At 34.4% G+C, this 23,628-nt stretch overlaps 1 protein-coding gene across 1 annotated transcript in view; it reads right to left on the bottom strand.

The window, feature by feature from the left end:
• The window catches only part of PKHD1L1 (PKHD1 like 1), a 187,918-nt gene that overhangs the window by 120,980 nt on the left and 43,310 nt on the right, over window positions 1-23,628 (bottom strand). Inside the window, exons 18-28 of the mRNA XM_049772942.1 lie at window positions 23,184-23,341; window positions 21,529-21,642; window positions 19,803-19,952; window positions 18,747-18,871; window positions 15,139-15,302; window positions 13,314-13,486; window positions 10,328-10,475; window positions 9,279-9,433; window positions 6,324-6,446; window positions 2,788-2,893; window positions 8-118 (exon numbers count right to left, since the gene is read on the bottom strand). Of these exons, the coding sequence (XP_049628899.1) occupies window positions 8-118; window positions 2,788-2,893; window positions 6,324-6,446; window positions 9,279-9,433; window positions 10,328-10,475; window positions 13,314-13,486; window positions 15,139-15,302; window positions 18,747-18,871; window positions 19,803-19,952; window positions 21,529-21,642; window positions 23,184-23,341 (1,527 nt within the window). The remainder of the gene's footprint in view (window positions 1-7; window positions 119-2,787; window positions 2,894-6,323; window positions 6,447-9,278; window positions 9,434-10,327; window positions 10,476-13,313; window positions 13,487-15,138; window positions 15,303-18,746; window positions 18,872-19,802; window positions 19,953-21,528; window positions 21,643-23,183; window positions 23,342-23,628) is intronic.

A 23,628-nucleotide genomic window follows, 5' to 3' on the forward strand; every position in this document is an offset into this window, starting at 1 on the left:
GACATACCATTCACAGAAATAAGAGGGCAACTTATTGGTCCAATTGAGACTGATATTGATGAATCAGGAGAAAATCCAGAGCCAATGATGGTTAGAATTGTGCTTTCTTCATAGGACCCTAAAAAGGATATATTTAAATAACAATATTAAGACAACCTATATGTATTTATGAAATAAGATATTTCTCAGAGAAAAACCCTATTCTTTAAAATTTATAAACATTACTAACAGTAATACAGTCAAAAAAGCTCAAACAATAAAAATAATTAAATAAAATTTTAAAATAAAAGTTATAAGCATCAAGTCTACAAGAAGGGAGAGGAAAAATTATTTATTTAACAATGGTGTTTTTCCATGTGGTATCTATGTCTACAAAATAGATGTAATAATAATAAAATTATTTTTTATTAAAAGTATAAAATTAGATAAAAGAAAAGTATTTATATTACAGAATGAAACAGATATTTTAATGCCAAAACTATTTAGATAATCACAAATTATAAGAAAATCACAAATTTATGAGAGAATAACCTATATGCTCTGTATTGTGGAAACTTTCAACTTGAAATAAAATGTAATTCCCCTATCTATGGTAATTTCCTAATGTGCCTATAAAATTCTCAATTTACAACTGTTGTTCCAGCTTCTTATGCTTAAAAATTTTTCCATTTTCTCTTATTTTTTCCATATTGTATTAAAAAATGACATGACCATCTCATTTATGTATAATCAAATAAATAATAAATTCCACATAGGATTGTGGAAGAATAAGGGAAAAAATACTCAACATTTGGAAGAAAATATAATTATAGATCTTCATGACTTTAGCACAGTTATGGATTTCTTAAGATACAGAAAAACAAGGTAAAACTTTATGGTCAAGATATACATGTTAAAATATAACAATGATTTCAATGTTTCTATATATAAAACACTAATATAAAACAATGTTACATAGAAAAGACACATGTAAAGATTTTTTAAATTAATATATGATAAAAAGTTAAAGCCAACATAAAAGATAATTGAACTAAAGGATAAGGGCTGGTAATCAGCAGTTTACAGTAATTAACTAGAAATCAGGATATAAATATGGCAGCAAAATAAGACTTTGGTGAATAAAAATTAGAAAATTTTAAATACCAAATTTAATTTAAGATAAGGTAATTTTGGGTCTGCTCATACTACCAAAAGTAATAACTTGGATAGCAATTCAATAATAAACAGTGCAAATACATTCAAGTATTATCAAGCAATTCCATGTCTGGGTGTAATCTTAGTATATATACAATATGAGATTGTAGAACAAAGTTCAATACAGTCAAATTCAAAACCAAAAAATAACAAGCAACCTAACTGTCCTCAAGAGTGGAATAAATTGGTCAATGGTTATTTTAAATAAATGTCAAATATATTCAAAAGGCCTATATCTGAAATGAATAATGAAAAGCAAAAATTAAATTCCCTATTTACACAGTATTATTTCAATACCAAGTTTTTGGAAGGCCAAATTAACATATGTGTGGGTTATATAAAAATGGCATAAAATAGCATGGAAGAATACACACAAAATTAATTATTGTGATTGCCTCTCAGGAGGCCTACTGGGGAGTAGGACCATAGATGGCAGTTACCAAGGTCTTCAGCTGCTTCTACAGTAATTTATTTCTGAAACAGATGGTTGGAAAAAAATATGATAAAATACTAACATAACAGTTGCTAAATTTTCAATGAAGAGAATATTGATTTTGCATAGAATTATTTATACATTTGTTTATCTACTTCTAAATTGATAAAATGTAGCAAAACACAATTCAGCTTGTTTATTTTTTATCTTTTTTTCAGGAATCACAAATAAGAGTGGAAATCATTACAAAAACACAAAGAAGGATAAAAATTAAGGAAACCAATGAACTAAAACTCTAAAGTTTATCAACAGCTTGTTTATGAGAATTTTGATCCTGTTAACATGATTTATCCAAAAAATATGAGTATATTCTTTTAATAAAAAGATGCATTGTAATTTAATTTTGCTAGTATATAATTAAAAATAAAATTCCATCTTATTTTAAAGGCTTATTCTGAATTGAATAAAATCACCCTTAACAACCTTTTACCAGTTGTTTAATTCAAATACAAAATGTAATTCTCTATTATAAAGCAAATATATGCTATGAATATATGAAATAATATATTTTCCTAGACTAAATTTTTAATAATAATTTTCCATTTCTTATCCTCAAAAGTGGGGTTAATTATGCTTTTTCACTGAGCAACTGTTGTTGTATTATTACTTACCTTTTAGTATTAAATTTCCTAGAAGATATCTCATGTACTGAAAAATTCCCATTATTATCCTTAAGATTTACTAAAAAAAAACATCGGTGTCAATGAAATCTTCGAGACTGATTCTAATTTGGAGAAACTAAAGAGGTCATCAAGATAACATACATATTGTCTAATTTTTTAAAAAGCCTCTATCTTGGCACTAGAGCAATAGTACAACAGGAATGGCAGTTGCTTTGTATGTGATCAGCATAGGTTCAATTCCTGGCATCCCATACTGTTGCCTGTTTCCTGCTCGAAGTGATCCAGGAGTGCAGTGCTAGAGCTAAGTCCTGAGTATTGTTGAGTATAAACCAAAAACAAAAATGACAAAAAATTTCACTATCTAAAAGTCTCTGCGCGTCTCAAATAGAGTCACTTGTATATTGAAAAATTGGCCAGAGGTAACATATATTATTAGTGTATTCAATCTTATAGTCAAAAGAATAAAGCAGAAGTTACCTTGAGAAGGGCTAATACTAGAGATTAAAGGAGTGGCTAGAGGATCCCATGTAAATGCACAGTCACCGGAACAGGTAGCAGGAATTTCATTGACATAAACTTCAACCTTCAAATAAAGAGACAAAGGAAAGTAAGTGATAAAAGTAGTCGTATAATTTAGTAGAAAATGCATAGAATTTAGAATGAGGACATCTTGCTGACTTTATAACGATTAGTCTATTCTACACATACTTTTTCTGATTTGGCAATCATTTATCATATCCCTACTATACCTACATTGTATCAGACATAGTTTTAGATGTTAGAATGTAATGATAGAATATTTTTAAATGACAATTCTTCTGTCATCCAATTAATATTCTAGTAGGGTAGAATAGAAATAGAATAGAAATAGTGTAAAGACAGAATGTAAAACATATATTTTCAAATTCTACCAGGCCATAATAAATATTAAAAGTATACTATTTTATCATAAGAAAGATAATTTTTGGTACATGTGCCCTCTAGACTATATGTTGGTGCTGGTCCACATACATGGTGCCCAAGCACATGTGGCTGGCATCTCCCCTCTTGAGATGTGGCCTTTTCTACATTCCTACTTTCATACTGGGTTGTGTATCGGGCTCTCTCCATCTTTGGTGAAGTCCCTTCTTTCTTGAGTATTTTACTTTTTCCTTTCTTATCCTTTACCTCCCCCTTCTTCAGTATCTTCAAATAAAAGCTTACTTTGACTTAAAAACAAATAAACAAACAAAAAAAATAAAACCAAAGACACACCCATGATGAGCTAAAGCAACCATTAGGAAAAATCAGATGGAAGGTACCACTTTCCCAAACTTTAAAATGTATTACAAAGCAATAGTCATTAAAACAACATGGTATTAGAATAAAGACAGACCCTTAGATCAATGGAATGGACTTAAGTATTCAGAGAATGTTTCCTAGACATACAATCAATTAATATTTGATAAAGGGTAAGAAACACAAAACTGAGCAAGAAAAGCCTCTTCAACAATTGGGACAACTGGTCAGCCACATGCAAAATAGTGAACTCCATCTAACACCATGGACTAAAGTCAAATTTAAATTGATTAAAAACCTTTATATCAGACCTGGAACCTAAGGTATGTAGAAGAAAACATGGGTAATACACTCCATAGCATTGAGGCAAAGGCATCTTTAAGGAGAAAAAAAAAATCACTGTCTAAACAAGTGGAAGCAACATCACAAAGAATGAGAATAAACAGTGTTGGCGGGGATGTGGAGAGAAAGGAACTCTTATCCACTGCTGGTGGGAATGCCGTCTAGTTCAACCTTTATGGAAAGCGATATGGAGATTCCTCCAAAAACTGGAAATCGAGCTCCCATACGATCCAGCTATACCACTCCTAGGAATATACCCTAGGAACACAAAAATACAATACAAAAACCCCTTCCTTACACCTATATTCATTGCAGCACTATTTACCATAGCAAGACTCTGGAAACAACCAAGATGCCCTTCAACAGACGAATGGCTAAAGAAACTGTGGTACATATACACAATGGAATATTACGCAGCTGTCAGGAGCGATGAAGTCATGAAATTTTCCTATACATGGATGTACACGGAATCTATTATGCTGAGTGAAATAAGTCAGAGAGAGAGAGAGAAAAACGCAGAATTCTTAAAATCTATAGGTTTTAAGAAAAATGAAAGACATTCTTGCAATAATAATTTTCAGACACAAAAGAGAAAAGAGCTGGAAGTTCCAGCTCACCTCAGGAAGCTCACCACAAAGAGTGCTGAGTTTAGTAAGAGAAATAACTACATTTTGAACTGTCCTAATAATGAGAATGTATGAGGGAAATGGAGAGCCTGTTTAGAGTACAGGCGGGGGTCGGGTGGGGAGGAGGGAAACTTGGGACATTGGTGATGGGAATGTTGCACTGGTGATGGGGGGTGTTCTTTACATGACTGAAACCCAAACACAATCATGTATGTAATCAAGGTGTTTAAATAAAAAAAAAAAGAAAAAAAAACAAGTGGAAGCAGAGATAAGCAAATAGGACTACATTAACTGAGAAGTTTCTGCACCTCAAAAGAGATAGTTACTAGGACACAAAGGCCACCCACAGAATGGGAGAAATAATTCACCCAAAACTATCACATAAAGGACTAATATCCAAGATATGCAAGATACTGACAGAATTTAATAAGACAAAAAAGTCTAACCCTGTCAAAAATGGGGAGAAAAAATGAACAGACATTTCCTCAAAGAAGAAATACAGATGGTTAAAAGACATATGAAAAAATTCTCCACATCACTGATCATCAGGGAGATGCAAATCAAAATAAATGCCACAGAGACCAGAACACATCACATAGAACAAGAACAATCAGTGCTGGTAGGAATGTAGGGAGAAAGAAACTCATATTCACTGGTGATGGAATGCCACTGGAAATTGAGCTTCCATGTGATCCAGCAACACCACTCCTAGGGATATAACCTAGAAACACAAAAACACAATACAAAAATGTCCTCTGCACACCTCTGTTCATTGAAGCAGAATTTACAATAGCCAAAATCTGGAAACAACCCAGGGGCTTGACAACAGGTTAGTAACTAAAGAAACTGTGATACATATACACAATCATATACTATGCAACTGTCAGGAAAAATGAAGTCATGAAATTTTCCTATACATGGATGGACGTGAAAACTATGCTGAGTAAAATGAATCTGAGGGAGAGAGATAAACACAGAATAGTATCACTCTTCTATAGGATTTAAGAAAAATAAAAGACAGTATAGTAATAATACTTGGAGACATTAGAGATGAGGACTGGAAAGACCAGCCATGATATGAAGATTATCTCAAAAAGTGGTGTGTACAGTTATAAATAACTGCATCTACAACTATCATGACAATGGTAGTTAGTGAATGAGGGAAACAGAATGCCTGTCTCAAATCAGAGTGGGGAGAGGACAGAGATGGTGGGCATTGGTGGGGGGAAGGTTGCACTGGTGAAGGGAGTATACTTTTGATGACTGAAAACCAACTACAAACATGTTTGTAATCATGGTGCTTACAGATATATTATTTTAATTTTTTATTGAGACCATTGTGAATTCCAAGTCTTTCACAGTTTTATTTAAGCATATAGTGACAGTGAATTAGGGCCATTCCCATCACCATTGTTGACCTCTCTCTGCCATAGTTCCCAGCATGCAACCCATACTTACACTCTTAGCCCCCAGAACTACTAGTGTAACAGGTTCATTTTTTGTTTAGCTTGTTAGAGTTTGGGTCTCTTGATTCTATTGTCATTGACTTTGGCTTGGGTATTTAGATCTGACCATTTTAAAAAATATTATTAAAAAAATAAAACCAAAGAGAATTGTTGAAATAGTCATAAAATAATATTATGTTGGTCAACTATAAATACAAATACCAAGATAAAAATAAATATGGCATCTCCTAATTCACAAAATTTTTAATACATAATATATCCTTACACTTTAAATATCATAAGAAAAGTTTAAAAAAAATACCTGGGGTGTTTGGCTAGGTGTACGAAGAAGGTCTCCAAGTATATGTTTTCTGAATAAGCCACCTTCCTTTATCCTTGTAACAGTCATATTAACCTTCTCTCCAATAATGTTGGAATCATTAATCTATTTTTAGACAAGATTATTTTACTAAAAAGGCAATAAAGAAGTATGACCATATTTACTTTTTAAAAAGACACTAGCAAGAGCAAGTAAATGCCAAAGGATTTTTAAAAAGAATACATTAAAAACCATTATAGTCACATTTTTTTAAAAAGGGAGTCCCTTACAAAATGAGCATAACTTACCAAAGGGGAAAAATGATGGTAATTTTATTATTACAATTGCATTAATGATCACTTGAGTTAAATAACTAAGATTAACTTGAAGTTTTATAAAACATGTCAAAGGAAATTAAACGAACTAAATTTGATTTTCTCCAAGTGTTTAATGCTCTTTCTCAGCATGACTACTTTGAGTAAAAATTGTTGACTAAAAGAAATATGTGGTTCTTTTTCCACCTGAGAAACAACATTAACCTATTTTAATTCCTTTCTGATTTGGCTTTTCAACCAATCTTAAAATTATATTTTCCATCAAAGATAAAATAAATAAAACCAAATAAAATCTCATATGTACTATTCAATCTTTCCAACCTCCCTTTTCTATTTTGGTAGTTTCCAGGTAGTAACTGTGGCAGAAATCTCCATACCATGTCTGTCTGTGTGAATTAAAGTGATGAGGAGCAGAAAAGTTTATGGAAAGCCAAGGAGAATGTCCAGAAAAGGGCCAAGATTCAGTCATCAACAACAGCAGAGAGCAATCAAGAAAAAGACAATTCACTGGATATGCCTCCACTGGAATTTTCTTCTTTTTCTTTTTTTCTTTTTTGTTTTTTTGGTTTTTGGACCACACCCAGGGATGGTGACATTCAGGGGTTACTCCAGGATATGCGCTCAGAAATCGCCCCTGGCTTGGGAGACCATATGGGATGCTTGGGAGTCAAACCTATCTCCTGTCCGTCCTAGGCTAGCATACGCAAACCTTACTGCTGATGCCACCACTCCAGCCCCCTTCCTTCCTTCCTTCCTTCCTTCCTTCCTTCCTTCCTTCCTTCCTTCCTTCCTTCCTTCCTTCCTTTCTTCCTTCCTTCCTTCCTTCCTTCCTTCCTTCCTTCCTTCCTTTCTTCCTTCCTTCCTTCCTTCCCTCTTTTTAAAAAACATTTATTTTTAAATATTTTTCTGTTTTGTTTTATTTTTGTTTGTTTGTTATTTTGGGTCACATATGACAGCACTCAGCGGTTAATCCTGGCTCTGCACTCATAAATCGCTCCTGGCAAATTCCAGGAACCATATGGAATGCCTGAGATCGAACTCGGGTCCATCCTGGTTTGGCCACATGCAAGGCAAAGGCCCTTCTACTGTGCCATCATTCCAGTCCCCTCCACTGGAATTTTCTAATTCTGCTACATTAGTACAAAGCCATGTGTATTTTTAAAAATACCTTCCATATTTTTATGCCTGCTGCTATTTTGAACATTATAATCTATATTTAATTTGTTATAGCCTATGTTTCTATATCTATGTCTTGGCTCTCTCTTCCTCTTCTTAAAATCATTTTTCTAGATGTTTTAGAAAGAGTACTAATCCAATACCTCACATCAAGAACGTTTATTAAGTGTTAATATATAGGTCTAGTGCTCACTTCGGCAGCACATATACTAAAATATGTAGACCTACACCTAGGTCACATCATATTTTGATAAGTTGTGTCATTTTCATGATTGTTCTTAAACTAGTGGGTTTTTAGGTTTCCAAGTTTTCATTTACACACAAAAGACTCTAGTGATGACCTGGTTGGCCTATATTATTTACCATCTTTAGTAGAATACAGTTGAGTAACTGAGATTACTGAATCATGGATTCTCTTCATTCAGATACTTAATTATTCTTCAAATTAGCTATATTAGCTTCTATTCCTAACATAAGGGCATAAGAAGAAGTTTTCTCACATTCTAATAGTCACTATAAAATATGGATTTTTTTGTTGCTGTTGTTTTGAGGCTACACCCAGCATGGCTCAGTAGTTACTCCTGACTCTGTGCTCAGAACTCACTCTTGGCAGCCTTGGGTTACCATCTGGGATGCCAGAGAATCAAACTCACATTAACTGTGTGCAAGGCAAGAAAATTATCCACTGTGCTTTTTACTCTGGCCAGAAAATATGGATTCTTAATGTTACATAAACTGAAACCCCAATTTCTTCTGGACACAGTCAGATTTTCTGGGTCTAATGTTCTCTCCTACCTCCTCCCACACTCCCACTATTTGTGGAATAAGGAAAAAAAAGTGAGGCATGAGCTTATGAGCTTGAAAAGGTCATCTTCAAAGCCCCTAAAATGTCCAAGACCCCAGAAAACAGCTTTAGTAGCACAGTGGTAGAATTATGAACCAGTGAAGGGGTCCTCAAACTTTTTAAACAGGGAGCCAGTTCACTGTCCCTCAGACCATTGGGAGGGTCTGACTATAGTAAAAACAAAACTTATGAACGAAATCTTATGCACACTGCATATATCTTATTTTGCAATGAAGAAACAAAACAGATACAAATATAATATGTGGCCCGCCGGCCATAGTTTCAGTATACTTAGACTTAACTCTCAGACTAGCCTTGTTTGTCCTCCTCCTGACCCCGACAGGAGTTTCCAAAAACACACATCCCTAGACTTTTCCTACAGGGAATAGAAAAAAAAAATGTGGCAACGGCCATCTTAATAAGAACATCTGATCACCTTACTTTAAACGATCTTCCCATATCTTGTCCTTAATGCTTAGCCTACAAGTTGACATTTTAAAAATGGACATTTCGCCCCACCTCTAGTTCTTGTTAAAATAATGCAGGGTGCAAATAAGCAAGCCATATACAGAAGTAAACAAAAACCAAGGCAAATGGAGGAACCTGTAAAATATTCTGCCTTCCACATGTGCTTCTCCACTTGATGTTCCAGGAATACCCAGCACAGGTTCCCTCTCGTGTAACTGAGACTTGTCCCACTTCTTTTAGACTCTGGAGAGCAAACTGTAAAGCTGTGGCTGAAACATCAGCAGGGAGACCTGCACTCCCAGAGGGATGGAAATAGCAGAAGTCAGTAATTCACAAACCAATCTTATCCTTGGAATATTGGAACATATTTCTAGAGTGAAATATTCTACTTTACTACTTCAGGAAAATTACATACATTTGGAAACTTCCTCTAATATAGTAAAAATGAAATGTGTATCTTATCATGCCAAGGTTGATACATTTCTTTGAAATAAAGAAAACTTGGGGGGGAGGAAAGAAATAAAAAAAAAAACTTGGGGGCAGGAATGATAGCACAACGGTAGTGCATTTGCCTTGCATGCGACTGACTGATCCAGGACAAACCTGAGTTTGATCCCCAGGTGCCCATATGGTCCCCTGAGCCAGGAGCGATTTCTGAGTGCATATAGCCAGGACTAGCCCTGGAGCATTACCGGGTGTGGCCCAAAAATAAAATCAAAATAAAACAAAACCAAAACAAACAAACAAAAATAAAAAGAACTTGAATTATAGCTATAAACTCAAATACTTGATTTTTTGTTTTAGAGCCACCTCTGGCAGTGCACAGCATTTTACTCCTGGCTCTGCATTCATAGCTCATTCCTGGAGATCCAGGGAGCATGGCATGCCCTCTACCCACAGTACTATTGCCCCCACCCCCACACTGATTTTTATATTAATTTTACAAATAACCACCTACAGATTAAAAACATTTTTAAGCTTTGGAAAATGTAATCTCATACCTGACACAGCCATAAGGAAATATAAAAAATATAATTTGTCCTAGATAACTTAGCTTTATATTCCTAACATCTCATGCTTAGATTACACAGAGAAAGAATATCTTCAAAACACAGTACAAAATATCTCTGGGCATGTCTAGAGTTCATACCAGCATTGTATAATTCTGAGCGTTTGTCAAATACCTTTGAGAACATGTCCATAAGCTTGAATGTCAAAGCTGCCAGTTATAGGGGGAGATGCTGCATAAATTCTTTGAACACGAATCCTTGCCTCCCCCGGCCAATTATTCCCTCTGTAAACAGACTCATTCTCTGTCTCCTTTGTGATCACCTAATATCCAAGATAAATAGTGACAAAGTGATGGGACTTAGCAATGGCCAACATGATTCTTGTTTCACCATGGCACACTTTTGTGACATGACATAAATGAGTTTCTGGCATTCTGGATTTTTCAGAACATTATTAAGGCAAGAGTCACATAAATCAACATGGCCAGGGCTATCTAGCTGTAGTAATGAGGTTAAAGTCAACTTAGTATCTATGCAGCAATCAGCCGAAATCACTGCAGTAATCACTCATTAATTCAGGACATACCCTTTATCGCTCAAGGAACAAATATTTAGTGAGCATGTTTTGTGTTCAAGACACATTTGCTAATCGCTGTAAGTAGGCAAAGAAACATGAGACTGAAATGTGGCCAACAAAAACTCGCAGTCTTTTCTGAGAAATACAGAGGGAAACTTAAAAATTTAACTGATAATATAAGGAAGTGTATAGTGAGTACAGCATTTGGCTTAGAGTCAGGAAGCAGATGATGCTGATGGGGAATCAATGAACAGAAGTAATACATGCTAAAATAATTAATAAATTGTAAAGATAGTAGCGAAAATTATAATCTTTGGTTTGTGATCCTTCCTAGTTATCTGCCAGTCGGATGGAATTTAAAATAATAAATTCTCATCATCCACAGAAATGAATAAACAAAAGAACCATAAGATATATGCAAGAATTTTCACAATTGTTTTATCCATAATAGTCCCAAACTGCAAATAATTCAAGAGCTCTCATCAGTATAATGCATAAATCATAATGTATTCTTAGAATTGTGCAGCAATGGGAAAAGGATAAGTACAGCTCTGTGTAACAATATGTCTCTCACAATGTCAAATACTTGAAGCTAGTTGCAAAAGAGTACATACATATTACATTATGTACATACATATATATTCACTCAAAGATTTAAACAAGGAAACCTAATGGCAGTACAAGTCAAAATGGTGGTGATCTAGGGAAAAGACTAAGTAATTAAATGACAACGGAGGTATAAAGAAGAGTTTGGGGCCGCTAATTATTTTCTTACCTTGACCTGCATAGTTTATAATAAGAATGCATTTTCTTTGCAAAAATTTGTGGACTTCACTAATGCTCCCAGATATAAGAGCACCACAAAAACCCCGATATTTTCCACATGTAGAGAGAAGAAGCCATGTGGAAAGTGAAATAAACAATAAGAAATGATTTACAATGTCTTTAAAGACAAAGAAATACAAATACATTTATTATTAAAATAGACCATTTTTATCTGAGAAATTCCAATTACCAATGGCAATAATCAAAAAGGACTGATGTACATTGAAGTTAAGAGCAATGATGATCTAAACAAGAGAAACTGCTGCAACAGAAGCATTGCTAGAATAAAGCCCTAAGACAATCATTACATTTTGTTACAGACCTAAGGGTACCATGTTGACATGCATTTATAATTTATAATTATATCTAGAGGCCACTCCAGAGCTATTGCTGGATCAGTAGTTAGACTCAGAAGCCACCAAGGGCAACATCTATAGCTGGGCTGGCAGTGCAGTGGCAAGGACTGAACCCAACACCTGGCCCATGACCATCATCTTAAAGATAGTTAAGAGGAAAATATTGGACCTGGATAAATTAAAGGAATTTTTCTTGAATGGTGACAGGTTTCCATCGTTTTAATAATACAATTTTTGTTTAGTTAGCAGAAAGTTATTGTGAGGCTGTAACTGCAATAGTTAATTATTTAGGCATCAATCTTAATCCTATTATGCTTGTTTTTGGTTTATTTAGAAAATTACTTAAGTAGAAATTAAAATATTTTCATTGTAGTTTGATATGAAATTAAAATACTTTTTATGTTTAGTAGAATCTTCCTATAAATAACTCAAGAGTATAAATAATTGTTCCAAATCTTTTGGATTGAAGGAAAACAAATCTTTCCTTCCTGTATCTATTTTGATACAAGCAAAAAATGAATGCTATTTATAATAGAAACTCTTGTGTTCGCGTGTGTGTGTGTGTGTGTGTGTGTGTGTGTGTGTGTGTTTGGGCCACAGATGGTATTGCTCCGAGCTTACTCTTGGTTCTGTGTTCAGGGATCACTCTTGGAAGGACTTGGAAACCACATATAGTTCCAGAGATAAAATCTGGGTTGGCTACATGGAAGGTAAGTGTCCTACCTATTGTACTATCTCTCCAGCTCCCTAGAAACTTTTTTTAATAATGCAGAATACCAAAGTTTGTTCAGGAGTTTAAAAAAATTTTGAGGTACTGTGCTTACAACTGTATTAATATAGAATTTCATAAATCACCATATCCTCTCCCAAGTGTCTGCTACCTGACACTATTATCTCACGGCCCCATCCCATTTACCTTCTATACAACCCCTTGGTTAATTGTAGATAAATTCTCAGGTTCTGTTGCCTTTACCTTTCGTTATTGTACTTTATTGAAAATGACCTTGACTTAACCTTTTAAATCAAAAGAAATCATTTGATTATATAGTTTCTTCAAACTATTTTTCTGTTTCTTTCCCAAAGAGGCAATTCTTGCAAACTTTTTATGAATGCATAAATTGGATATTCATATTCAAGACCCTAAACATTCATTTATTCTTACAATAACTATCTTTTCTATAAACTATATTCAATCCATGTGACTGCTATTTAGCTTTCTATTTGTGTTTTGTCATGTCAGAGATTTAGTTTAGGGTCTCACACATACAAGGCAGATGTTTGATCACTGAGTCTCATCCTACATCTTCATGTCAAAAAACTTGCAAAACTTAAAAACAGTTTAGCAAATCAAGTTAAAGCTTACTACATTGAAAATCGCAACTTTCAAAATTTCAAGACTCACCTGTGCAAAATCCACAGCCATCATGGGTATATTATAACTGCAGTTATAGGAAGTCATGATGATAGAATATTGGTTTGCTACTGTTGGCCCAAGATTTTTGGTCTGATTCACCTGGAAATGCTTAAAAAATATTCCTTTGTTTGCTAATGCTGGAAGTCTTCTCTTTGGAATTTCTAAATTATAAAGCAAACAAGATAAAGTTGTATTGTTTCTGATACTTAAAAAAAAATCTCAGGGGGAAAGAAAAAAAAAATCTCATTGGGGCCAGATAGTGCAGTGGGTAAGGCTTTGCATGTGGCCAACCTGGGTTCAATTCCCGGCATTCCTATATGATATTCCAAGCACTACCAAAATGATTCTTGAGAGTAGAGCCAGGAGTAACCCCTGAGCACTGCCCTGTGTGGTCCCAAAACAGAACAAAACAAAACAAAGACAAGTCTCACTAATTAAAACAAAGTATCTGGGGCCGGACAAGATAGCATAGTTGTAGGGCATTTGCCTTGCATGCAGCCAACACAGGACAGACACTAGATCAATCCCCAACATCCCATATGGTCCCCCGTGCCTGCCAGGAATGATTTCTGAATGCAGAGACCAGAGTAAAAAAAAAAATTGGTTTTTTACTCTTGGCTCTAAAAAAAAAAAGAATCTAAAAGTCATCAAGCTCTCCAGTCCATGCACCTCTGCAGGCAATATAGCTTTGCTCTGCTCTAAATATCTTTCCTGTGTTCACAAGGATGTGTGTACCATGCAAACAGACTCAGAAAAGTCTGATAAAGTGCCCCTTTTCAGATACTGACACAGTATCTACTCTACAACATGATTATTTTTATTTATTTATTTATGATTTGGGACCACACCCAGCTGTGCTCAGGGGTTACTCCTGGCTTTGAACTCAGAAATCACTCCTGGCAGGCTTGGAGGGCCATCTGAGATGCTATCATTAAACTTGCATCTGCCATGTGCAAGGCAAACATACTACCTGCTGTACTATTGCTCCGGCACTCAGGGATTATTTTCACACGCATTTATCCCACATAAATCATAGTTTTTTTCTATAGAATCCCACCAATCATAACATAGATCTGGTCATGATGCATACAAAAAAGCCTCTGACAAATTAGAATCACTTTTTAAGGTGACTAAGGCTAGATTTATTTTTATTTTATTATTTATTTTTTATTTTGAGGTCATACACAAGTGGTACTCTTAAGACTACTCTTATCACTGTGCTCATTCCCAGAGATGCTATGGATTCTATGGGTTCCAAGTGGTGCTGGTGATCAAATCTGGGCTCCTGTATGTAACACATCTGTTCAGCCTGTTGATCTATGTCTTTAAAAATCACAACTCGCATATCTATGTCAATTAACATGATGAGAAAAAAACAATCTTAAAACTCTCAAAAAATAGTTTTTATTTATATAATTATTTTCATGATTAAGTTTATGAGAACTTTCCACCCAATCCTCATTGACAGATACGAATACTTGACTTTTAGAAATAAGTGATAGATCTCTATCTCGGGCATTTGTTTCTCAAAAATCAAATAAGGCTGAGTAAAAAATGGTTGCACAGTTTATCTGCAAACAGAACTTGGACTGCAATGCAATTCTTTGTCTAATGAGAAAATTTTCATTAACTTGCATCTTAAGAAAATTCACCTGGCCCTATTCATTAAAATATGATTTATTGTGATGAAAGCTTGGCTCATTAATGTTTAAAGATTAATGTGTCTAAACTACAGAACATTAATTATATTCATGGTAATATATTAAAACACAATATATTTAGGTTTGAATAAATGTTAGCTGGTACCACATACCATCCCATGTTGAGATTGTAGATGTCTGACCTATGTATACTGTATCCACGTAGAAGGATTGTGATTCAGATAATTTCTGTAAATTAATCCTCTGAAGAGAAAAATTTGTCCCAGAATATTTGGTTTGTATGAGATCCAGAAGGTCTATGCAAGTATAGGTCCAGCTGAAATGTGGTTGGGTAAGTAGGCATATGGGTCATTTGTAATTTTTAATGTAAACAAATACACTATAAAAACATTCAAATCATCAAATTTTTCCCCTGAAAGTAGACTACTGGGCATAAGCACAGGAAAGCAGCCATAACCTAGATAAGGCAAAAACCTAATTAGTAGTTAAGTATTTAATGCTAAATACATTCTTGCTTTGTATAAAAATAACACTCTGTAGTAAAAGGTAAAATAAACTAAGAAACATGTACCTTCATATATAGCATACACAAAACAAGACACAATAATGAAGCATATAACTTTTTTAAATGATCAGAATAGAACAATAGATTTAGTTCATTAATAAGATGCAAATTAGAAACATGGTATTACTTCCAAAAAGTTCATTTGAGTTTTAGTATTCATTAATCTTAGTGATCTATCAGAGGAAGGTATTAATTTACCTAAACATAAAAACTGGTGATCAATACCTTAAATTTATGACTTACATTTAGATACTCCATTAACTATTAACTGCTTTGTGATGCCATGAATTACAATGAAACAACACAGCTATTAAGTTTGCAGTTCAGAGATAAATAGAATTCACAGTCCCAGTCTTCATCATCCCTATAGTTTTCCTGAGCCCGCCCAGAGTGATTCCTAAGAGCAGAGCTAGAAACCCTGAACAGTCTGATAGGGCCCCCAAACAAATAAATAAAATTCCTCCTGATAGCCATCTGTTGAATATCTACATTTTGCTATAATTTCCTCCCTCCTGCTAAAGAGATGCTTACATCTGTACCACTAGTCCTTGAGAAACACTGATTTGTTCAACATTATTAGGAACAGTCTGGGCTAATGTTGAACAAAATGTTCATATTGAGAATCTATTTTCATTACTTGTCATTTTGTTTAAAATCACAGTTTTCTACTAAGTTAACAATGTTAAGTGAATATTTACTGTATTAAATTTTTCCTGGCTCTATTTCTCTTTGATTAAAGAAACTGAAGTGAATTAGGGACATATAATATGAATTCTGGGATGCTTACATTAAATAGAATGTTTTATTTTATAAAGCCAGGAGTAAGCCCCAAGAAGAGCTGGTTATGGCCTAAATCTAAAACTAGCAACAATAAATAAAAGTTTCCTGATTCTGATGTACTCGTCTGTTTCTGTCATCTGTCATGGCTCCTGTTACAATGAGTACATATTGATTCCTACTGGGTTCTAGGAGGTTCCTCTTGAGCCCAAGAACTATTGGTACAGCAAACCTAGACCAATTATTTGGGATGAGACACACCTGGTGGTGCTCAGGCTCCAGCAGTTGGAAATTACTCCTAGCAGGCTTAAGGGATCATATAGGATGCTGGGGATTGAATTTGGGCCCAACCTGGGCTGTGTACAAGACAATTGTTCTACCCATTGTGTTATCACTCTGCCCCCCCCACCAACCAATGCTAATTCTCTACTTGCTCTTGTGCCCCAACTTATAGTAAATCATATAAAACCCATCCCCTTCCAGTACCCCTGTTTCCATGAACTTCAGAATATACATTCTCCTGAAGATTGATTCTTGAAATCTGAAAATAGCAACAGGATATAAAATGACAGAGCTTAATAGAATGTGGAGCCAAACATTGTCACTCAGAATCTTCTTTCTAAGCTAAAGAAAAACATTGATTCTTCCATTTATTTACCTTTCATTTACTTTTCTTTTCTTTTTTTTTTTTTTGTTTGTTTGTTTTGGGGCCACACCCAGTGACACTCGGGAGTTACTCCTGGCTATGTGCTCAGAAATCGCCCCTGGCTTGGAGGACCATATGGGACACAGGGGGATCAAACCGCGGTCCACCCTAGGCTAGCCTTACCGCTTGCACCACTGCTCAGGCCCCTACCTTTCCTTTTCATCTACTCATTCAATTTGCTCAGATCATAGGTGACTTTATTTCTTACCAGTGTTTTCTTTTCATCTTTCATATTTCATCTTTTCATATTTCTAACATTGTGTCTTTTTCTCTTCCTTTCTGAGTCACCAAAGAATCACTAATTCTTTATTTCTTACCAGTGATTCTTTATTTTCTTTTCATCTTTCATATTTCATCTTTTCATATTTCTAACATTGTGTCTTTTTCTCTTCCTTTCTGAGTCACCAAAGAATCACTGATTCTGCCTTATACTTGCTCCCCAGATGACAGTACTGATTTATTTTAGTCCTATCTTCCTGATGAGAACAGAACAATGTTTGCCACATAGTACAAAATGACAGCAACTGCCATGACATGTACTGAAGAATGGTGCAAAATATATAGAACCCTCCAGAAATAGAGAAGAATTTACTGTAGCTCTGACAGAAAAAAAAAGAACCCACAAACTAAACAAATGTTTGAAGACACAGACATAAAACCACAGTTAAGCTTATGTCACAAATTATATATGAAAGAAAAACCTGAAATTGTGGAGAAATCTTTGATATATTTATTGGAGTGATGATTGTAAGACTGCAGAAACTAGTTAATCTCACTGAACAATGTTCTTAAAAAGTGAAATGTGACTATAAATTATATATAAGCAAGGCTTTAAAATGTATGGGAAATTTATCTTAACTGCTAGAGTATATGTATGTTTTTCTGTGTCTCTTCATTATTCTATTTTGTAAATTCTCACTGTTTCAGATACAGAAACATGCAGACAGAATGAATGTAAGAAGACTTAGTAATGAATGTAAATAAAAACATAATCCTGCAAGAACTATTTGTGCCTCAGAACATGACAATTATGAATATCAAATATATTTCTCTGGGCTTATATTTTTCAATTTTCATTTCTGTGCATCTAAATCTTGGCAGTCCAATATTTAAAATAGTTTTTATCTTTTAATTTTGGCATACTTATTAAAATAATTTATTTTCTTCACCAATATATATAGCAAGCTTCTGTTTTTTAATCAGTTTTATGACAATATTGTGATGAGACAGTTTACCCTTTATAATTAGAAACACTATTAGATTTAATAATACAATAGATGTATTCTAAAATTTATCATTTATTTTTCGTTGTATCATGAGTGATGATGGCACTCAAATACATTTTATTTAAAATACCTGAAGAATTCTTTACTTTTTCCTTTTTGACTTTTTGATCATACACAGCACTTTTCAGAGCTTACGCCTAGTTCTGGGTTCAGAAATCACTCCTGACAGAGTTTATGGTACCCAGGATTGAATTTGGGTTTGGTGCATGCAAGGTTCCAACAGTTGTACTATTTCTCTGTCATCATAGAATTATTCCTTCCATAACTATTTCTACTAGGAATAAGTACAGCAAAAGTGCAGTTTGATAATAGTACACACAATTTCTTAAAACCAAGTAATCAATCAAACAAAAACATAATTTTGCTTTACTTTCAGCACTTATATACTGTAGTATATATTGTTTTCAAATCTGTAGTGTAACTTACTTGTTTCCATAAGCAAAGTTATATGAAAATTGTATATCAATGTTTCTAGTAATCTTCTTTTTATCTTGGTACTGGAATTTTAGGCCAATATAATTTTTCAGGAATCCTTTGTATGCTAAACATAGCTATATAAAAAATAGTTTAAAATCAGTGTCTAGTTATTATATGGTTGTATAGCAATTCATGCTAATTTTTCATACAAAGTACATCAGGGCACATAGAAATGTATGACTAATTTAAGGCAAGGAGGATCAAAAGAAATGGGACAGATCTTTAAAAGTGAGGAAGTAGAGTTAAAATGATCTTATAATGGTTGATTTATTTGCATAGTTAGAACTTCTTCAAAAAATGAAATTCACTCCCTATTGTCATAAAACTACATAAGAAACCCAGCAATAAACTCCAGTAAATTTAAGATATCACATTGGAAACGTAAAAAAGAGAAATCTTCTAGTAGATTATTTGAATATGAATATGGTGAGCTGCTGATGATGTAAGGTCACTGTAAAATACAAACAAATAATCATTTTAATGCCAAATGTATTAGGAAAAAATACAGTAGAACATGTGAGAATTTTAATACAGGGTAAATCTGACTGCTAGTCTTAACAATCTGTCCTATTTTTACTGCTCATTATTTTCTTTCATTTTCCCCTAATTTGATATCAAAGATTAGCTATGATAACTATCCATATACAATATTTTTGTTTTTCTTATTTAGTAAAGGACTAATCAGGAGGTAAAATATTGTCATTAATTTAGTATTTAAATATGCGTATAAATTACTATTTTTCTAAAATTAGAAGATAAAACTGAATGCATCTACATTGCCTTATATTTTTACAAATTTTCTTCCCCTTCTTCCCTCTCTCCCTCTCATTCTTTCAGTGAATCATAAATACAACTGATCACAATCATCATGAATGTAAACTGCAGACTCTGTCCGACGTGACAAATTTCTCATGACAAGCATTTTGCCTTGACTTAAAGTTTTGTGAAATTTTATTACCAATGTATATTACAAATTTAATTAGCATATCATTTTGTGGCGCTTACCTGATTATAAGAAAATAATAAAACGTCTCCATATGGTAGTCTGTTTGGTTTAACATCTGCTGAGTCAAAAAGAACAGCTGGGTTTTTCAGGGAATAACGACCACAGTAAGCAGCAGTCTCAGCTGTCTTCTGCCCTCGATTAATATGTTCCTATAGAGACAACAAGATTTCACATTGAAAACATGATTTATTGTCCTGCTTGACTCCCCAACATATCAACCCTGGCCTTTTAAGCTCCAATTCGGATTTTATAGCTTCCCCAACTACTTCAAACTAAAATGTTCCTCCTCATCTTTGAAATTCTATGGTTCTCAATCTCTAGCACTCTTTGAATTCCTAACATACAGTGTCTATCTCTTAGTTTCTTTAAATTATAAATTATGATTATATTTGACCTTTTATTATAAGCTCCTTAAGTATATTTATCCATTCTTCTCACAAACATTTTTTCAGTGCTCATGTTTGCTAGGTTTTATTTGTCCCTTTTGTGACACTGCCCCATTTTTAAGTTTCAGGGCAGGAAGGACACTATCCCTTTAGGAGGGAACCACCAATTTGGGACAAAAGAACCAAGGACTGTAATATCAGGTTTGAAGGGTGGACTCAAAGTCACAATAAGATCATCAAGAAAAATGACTCAGAGGAAGGAACAAATGATTTGCCTTTAAAGTGGAGAGGAGTTTTTTTTGTTGTTGTTGTTTTTTTTTTTTTTTTAATAAGGAAATAGTTTTTTTTTTTTTTAAAGGGACATCAAGGAGAGTACAAAATAGGTGCCAAGAATCAGAGGTGTTAGGACCATAATGGAAAATTCAAGTAGACAAGATAAGGTGGAGCAGAGAATGTGTGTTAGGATGGCAAAGTGAAATGAAGTAGGAAAGAATATAATAGAAACTAATAGTCAGTTCTTGTGACTGCAAATGCTCCATTAGGGACAGGCAAGCCTAGATAAATGTCTATTTACTAAATCAGGTTGCAAAGGCTGGCCCATTAGATAGAAGCATTTCTCTCCCCCCCCCCCCACTGATAAATTTACTTGCATAAAGCATCACAGAATATATATTTTAAGGATTCAGGTTTTTTTTTACTCTATCATATGAATTGAAAAGAAAATCAGTCTATTATTTCTCATTGTTATGAGATTCAATTGGAGATGGTGAGTATTTAGATTCTTTGAGTCTTCAAATTAGAATTAAAAAGATCAATGCATATTTAAATTTTCTTTACTAAAAGTCAAAGAATAACCTTTTCATTTTACCAAGAACCAGCAAGAACCAGGAGTCCTACTAAATAACTAGTGGGGGAAATCTCAAAAACAAGGAAAGAGTTTCACTGTGGATAATGTCTAACAACTATTGTGTATTCACTGAAGCTAATGAGAAAGAACAATCTGGGGCTAGAGAGATAACACAGCAGTAGGGCATTTGCCTTGCAAGTGGCCGACCTGGGAGTGATCCAGTTAGATTCCTGGTGTCCCAAATGGTCCCCAGCCAAGAGTGACCCCTGAGCACCACTGGGTGTGGCCCCAAAGCCAATCAATCAATCAATCAATAAAGTTTACAAAAAAACAGAAACTCTTACTCATGAAGATTTTAAAATACACCTTGCCAAATATAACAAAATTTGTTTGCAATTTGGCTTCGAGTGCTATTGCAAAAAAACAAATGATAATTTATCAACTATTCTAATTTGGTCATTTATACAGCTCATTAAGCATTCCATACTATACCATATTAAAATCTGTTTCATAGTCTCTGAAGTACTTCACAGCAAAGCCTTCTTCAACATTTGAAATGTATGATGGGCACTTAGTAGAAACCATTTCTTCTATTGCTTTCTGAAACTAAATTAACAAGAGGAGCTTCAGTTAACTTTTTTCATGAAGAGCTAGAAAATTAATAATTCTACCACTTATTTAAAATCATTCTAGTAGAACATTTCAAAAGATAATTTCCATATTTTGGCATTAGCTATAATTGAAATCATCACAGATAATTTTAACACGATCATTTCATGGCTTGGGAAGAATTTTTTGTTTTGTTTTTGTGGAGGATCAAATTCAGGATCTCATAGATGTAAGGTAAGTCTCCTGTTGCTGAAATATATTCGTAGTCCTAAAGAAATGATTTCAGTGTTGAGTGATTTAAGTTTAGGTATCTCCTGATGTCTAAATGTAGCATATAGTCACTATGTAGGTAGACTAATTTGTTTAGTGATTTCCTTAAAGAAACTTAAAATTAACACTCCAATGTATTCCAAATTAATATATTTTCTGATTAATTCAAATTTATTTAAAAAAAACAATATATTCTACACCAAACGTATTCAAAAGAATGTAAAACTCTATGATTTTTTTTTTTTTTTGGTGGTGGGGAGTCACACCCGGTAGCACACAGGGGTTACTCCTGGCTCTATGCTCAGAAATTGCTCCTGGCAGGCTAGAGGAACCATATGGGATGCAGGAATTCGAACCACTGTCCGTCTGCATGCAAGGCAAATGCCCTATCTCCTGGCTATTTCTCTGGCCCCAAGATTTTTTTTTTTTTTTTTTGGTTTTTGGGCCACACTCGGCGATGCTCAGGGGTTACTCCTGGCTGTCTGCTCAGAAATAGCTCCTGGCAGGCACGGGGGACCATATGGGACACCGGGATTCGAACCAACCACCTTTGGTTCTGGATCGGCTGCTTGCAAGGCAAACGCCGCTGTGCTATCTCTCCGGGCCCCCCAAGATTATTTTAAAGTAAATGAGTAATTCCAGGTTATACAGAAATCAGTCAACATTCATGCTGTCTCCTACAATTTCCACATCTATGTTTCCAGAAACATACAAATATAATTGTTTATCATTGGAAATGAGATCACATATGAGCTTTAACCATAAAACATCAACTTCAGGGGCCGGGCGGTGGCGCTGGGGGTAAGGTGCCTGCCTTGCCTGCGCTAGCCTAGGACGGACCGCGGTTCGATCCCCCGGCGTCCCATATGGTCCCCCAAGAAGCCAGGAGCAACTTCTGAGCGCATAGCCAGGAGTAACCCCTGAGCGTCACAGGGTGTGGCCCAAAAACCAAAAAAAAAAAAAAAAACAAAAAAAAAAACAAAAAAAAAACCATCAACTTCAGCTCCCTATACTTGCATTTGTAAAAGTTCAGTATATCACAAGTCAATATTATTTCTTTCTGACGAATTGTACCCAAGCTGTACTTGATCCTGTTAGGATCCTTATACCAACACCGTCTTTGTAGCACTTTTTTCCCTTCCCACTCACTCTGATTAACTCCAATGCACCAAGTCAAGTGAGAGATAAGCTACAACTCTTTTAGGTATATGTAATAGGAACATAACTTATAAATGAGTTTTCACTTGAAGCACTAACATAGACCATACTTCAGCTTCCGATGACCAAGGAGTCAGAGGTGTTGAAACAATCCCATCCCAGTTCAGTGTATATGTGTCCAAACTAGGTTCTCCTTTGGTTTGTTCTATAATATCTAGTGTGACATGATTCCCTTCAAATACTTCATAGCCAAGCATATCAAAATCTCCTGAAATGAAAAACCAAACACAATTTTATGAAATGAATAAAATACCAACATATCAATAATAGGTACTTCAATGAAACCCTGCTTTGCTTTGAGTTCCAGTATCACAAAAAGATGAATGAAGTCATCTGAATTTGGGATTTTTTTTCCCATGTCGAAATGTAACAAAAATTGCTGATAAAATGCCATTCATTTAATGTTCTGTTTCTAAGACTTATAAGTATTAAATGGTAAACAGAAAAAGACAGTAATACTATGAATCAGTAAGATTAATCTAATTTTTTCTAGTT

This window comes from Suncus etruscus, chromosome 5 (genome assembly GCF_024139225.1).
Source record: "Suncus etruscus isolate mSunEtr1 chromosome 5, mSunEtr1.pri.cur, whole genome shotgun sequence".
NCBI lineage: Eukaryota > Metazoa > Chordata > Mammalia > Eulipotyphla > Soricidae > Suncus > Suncus etruscus.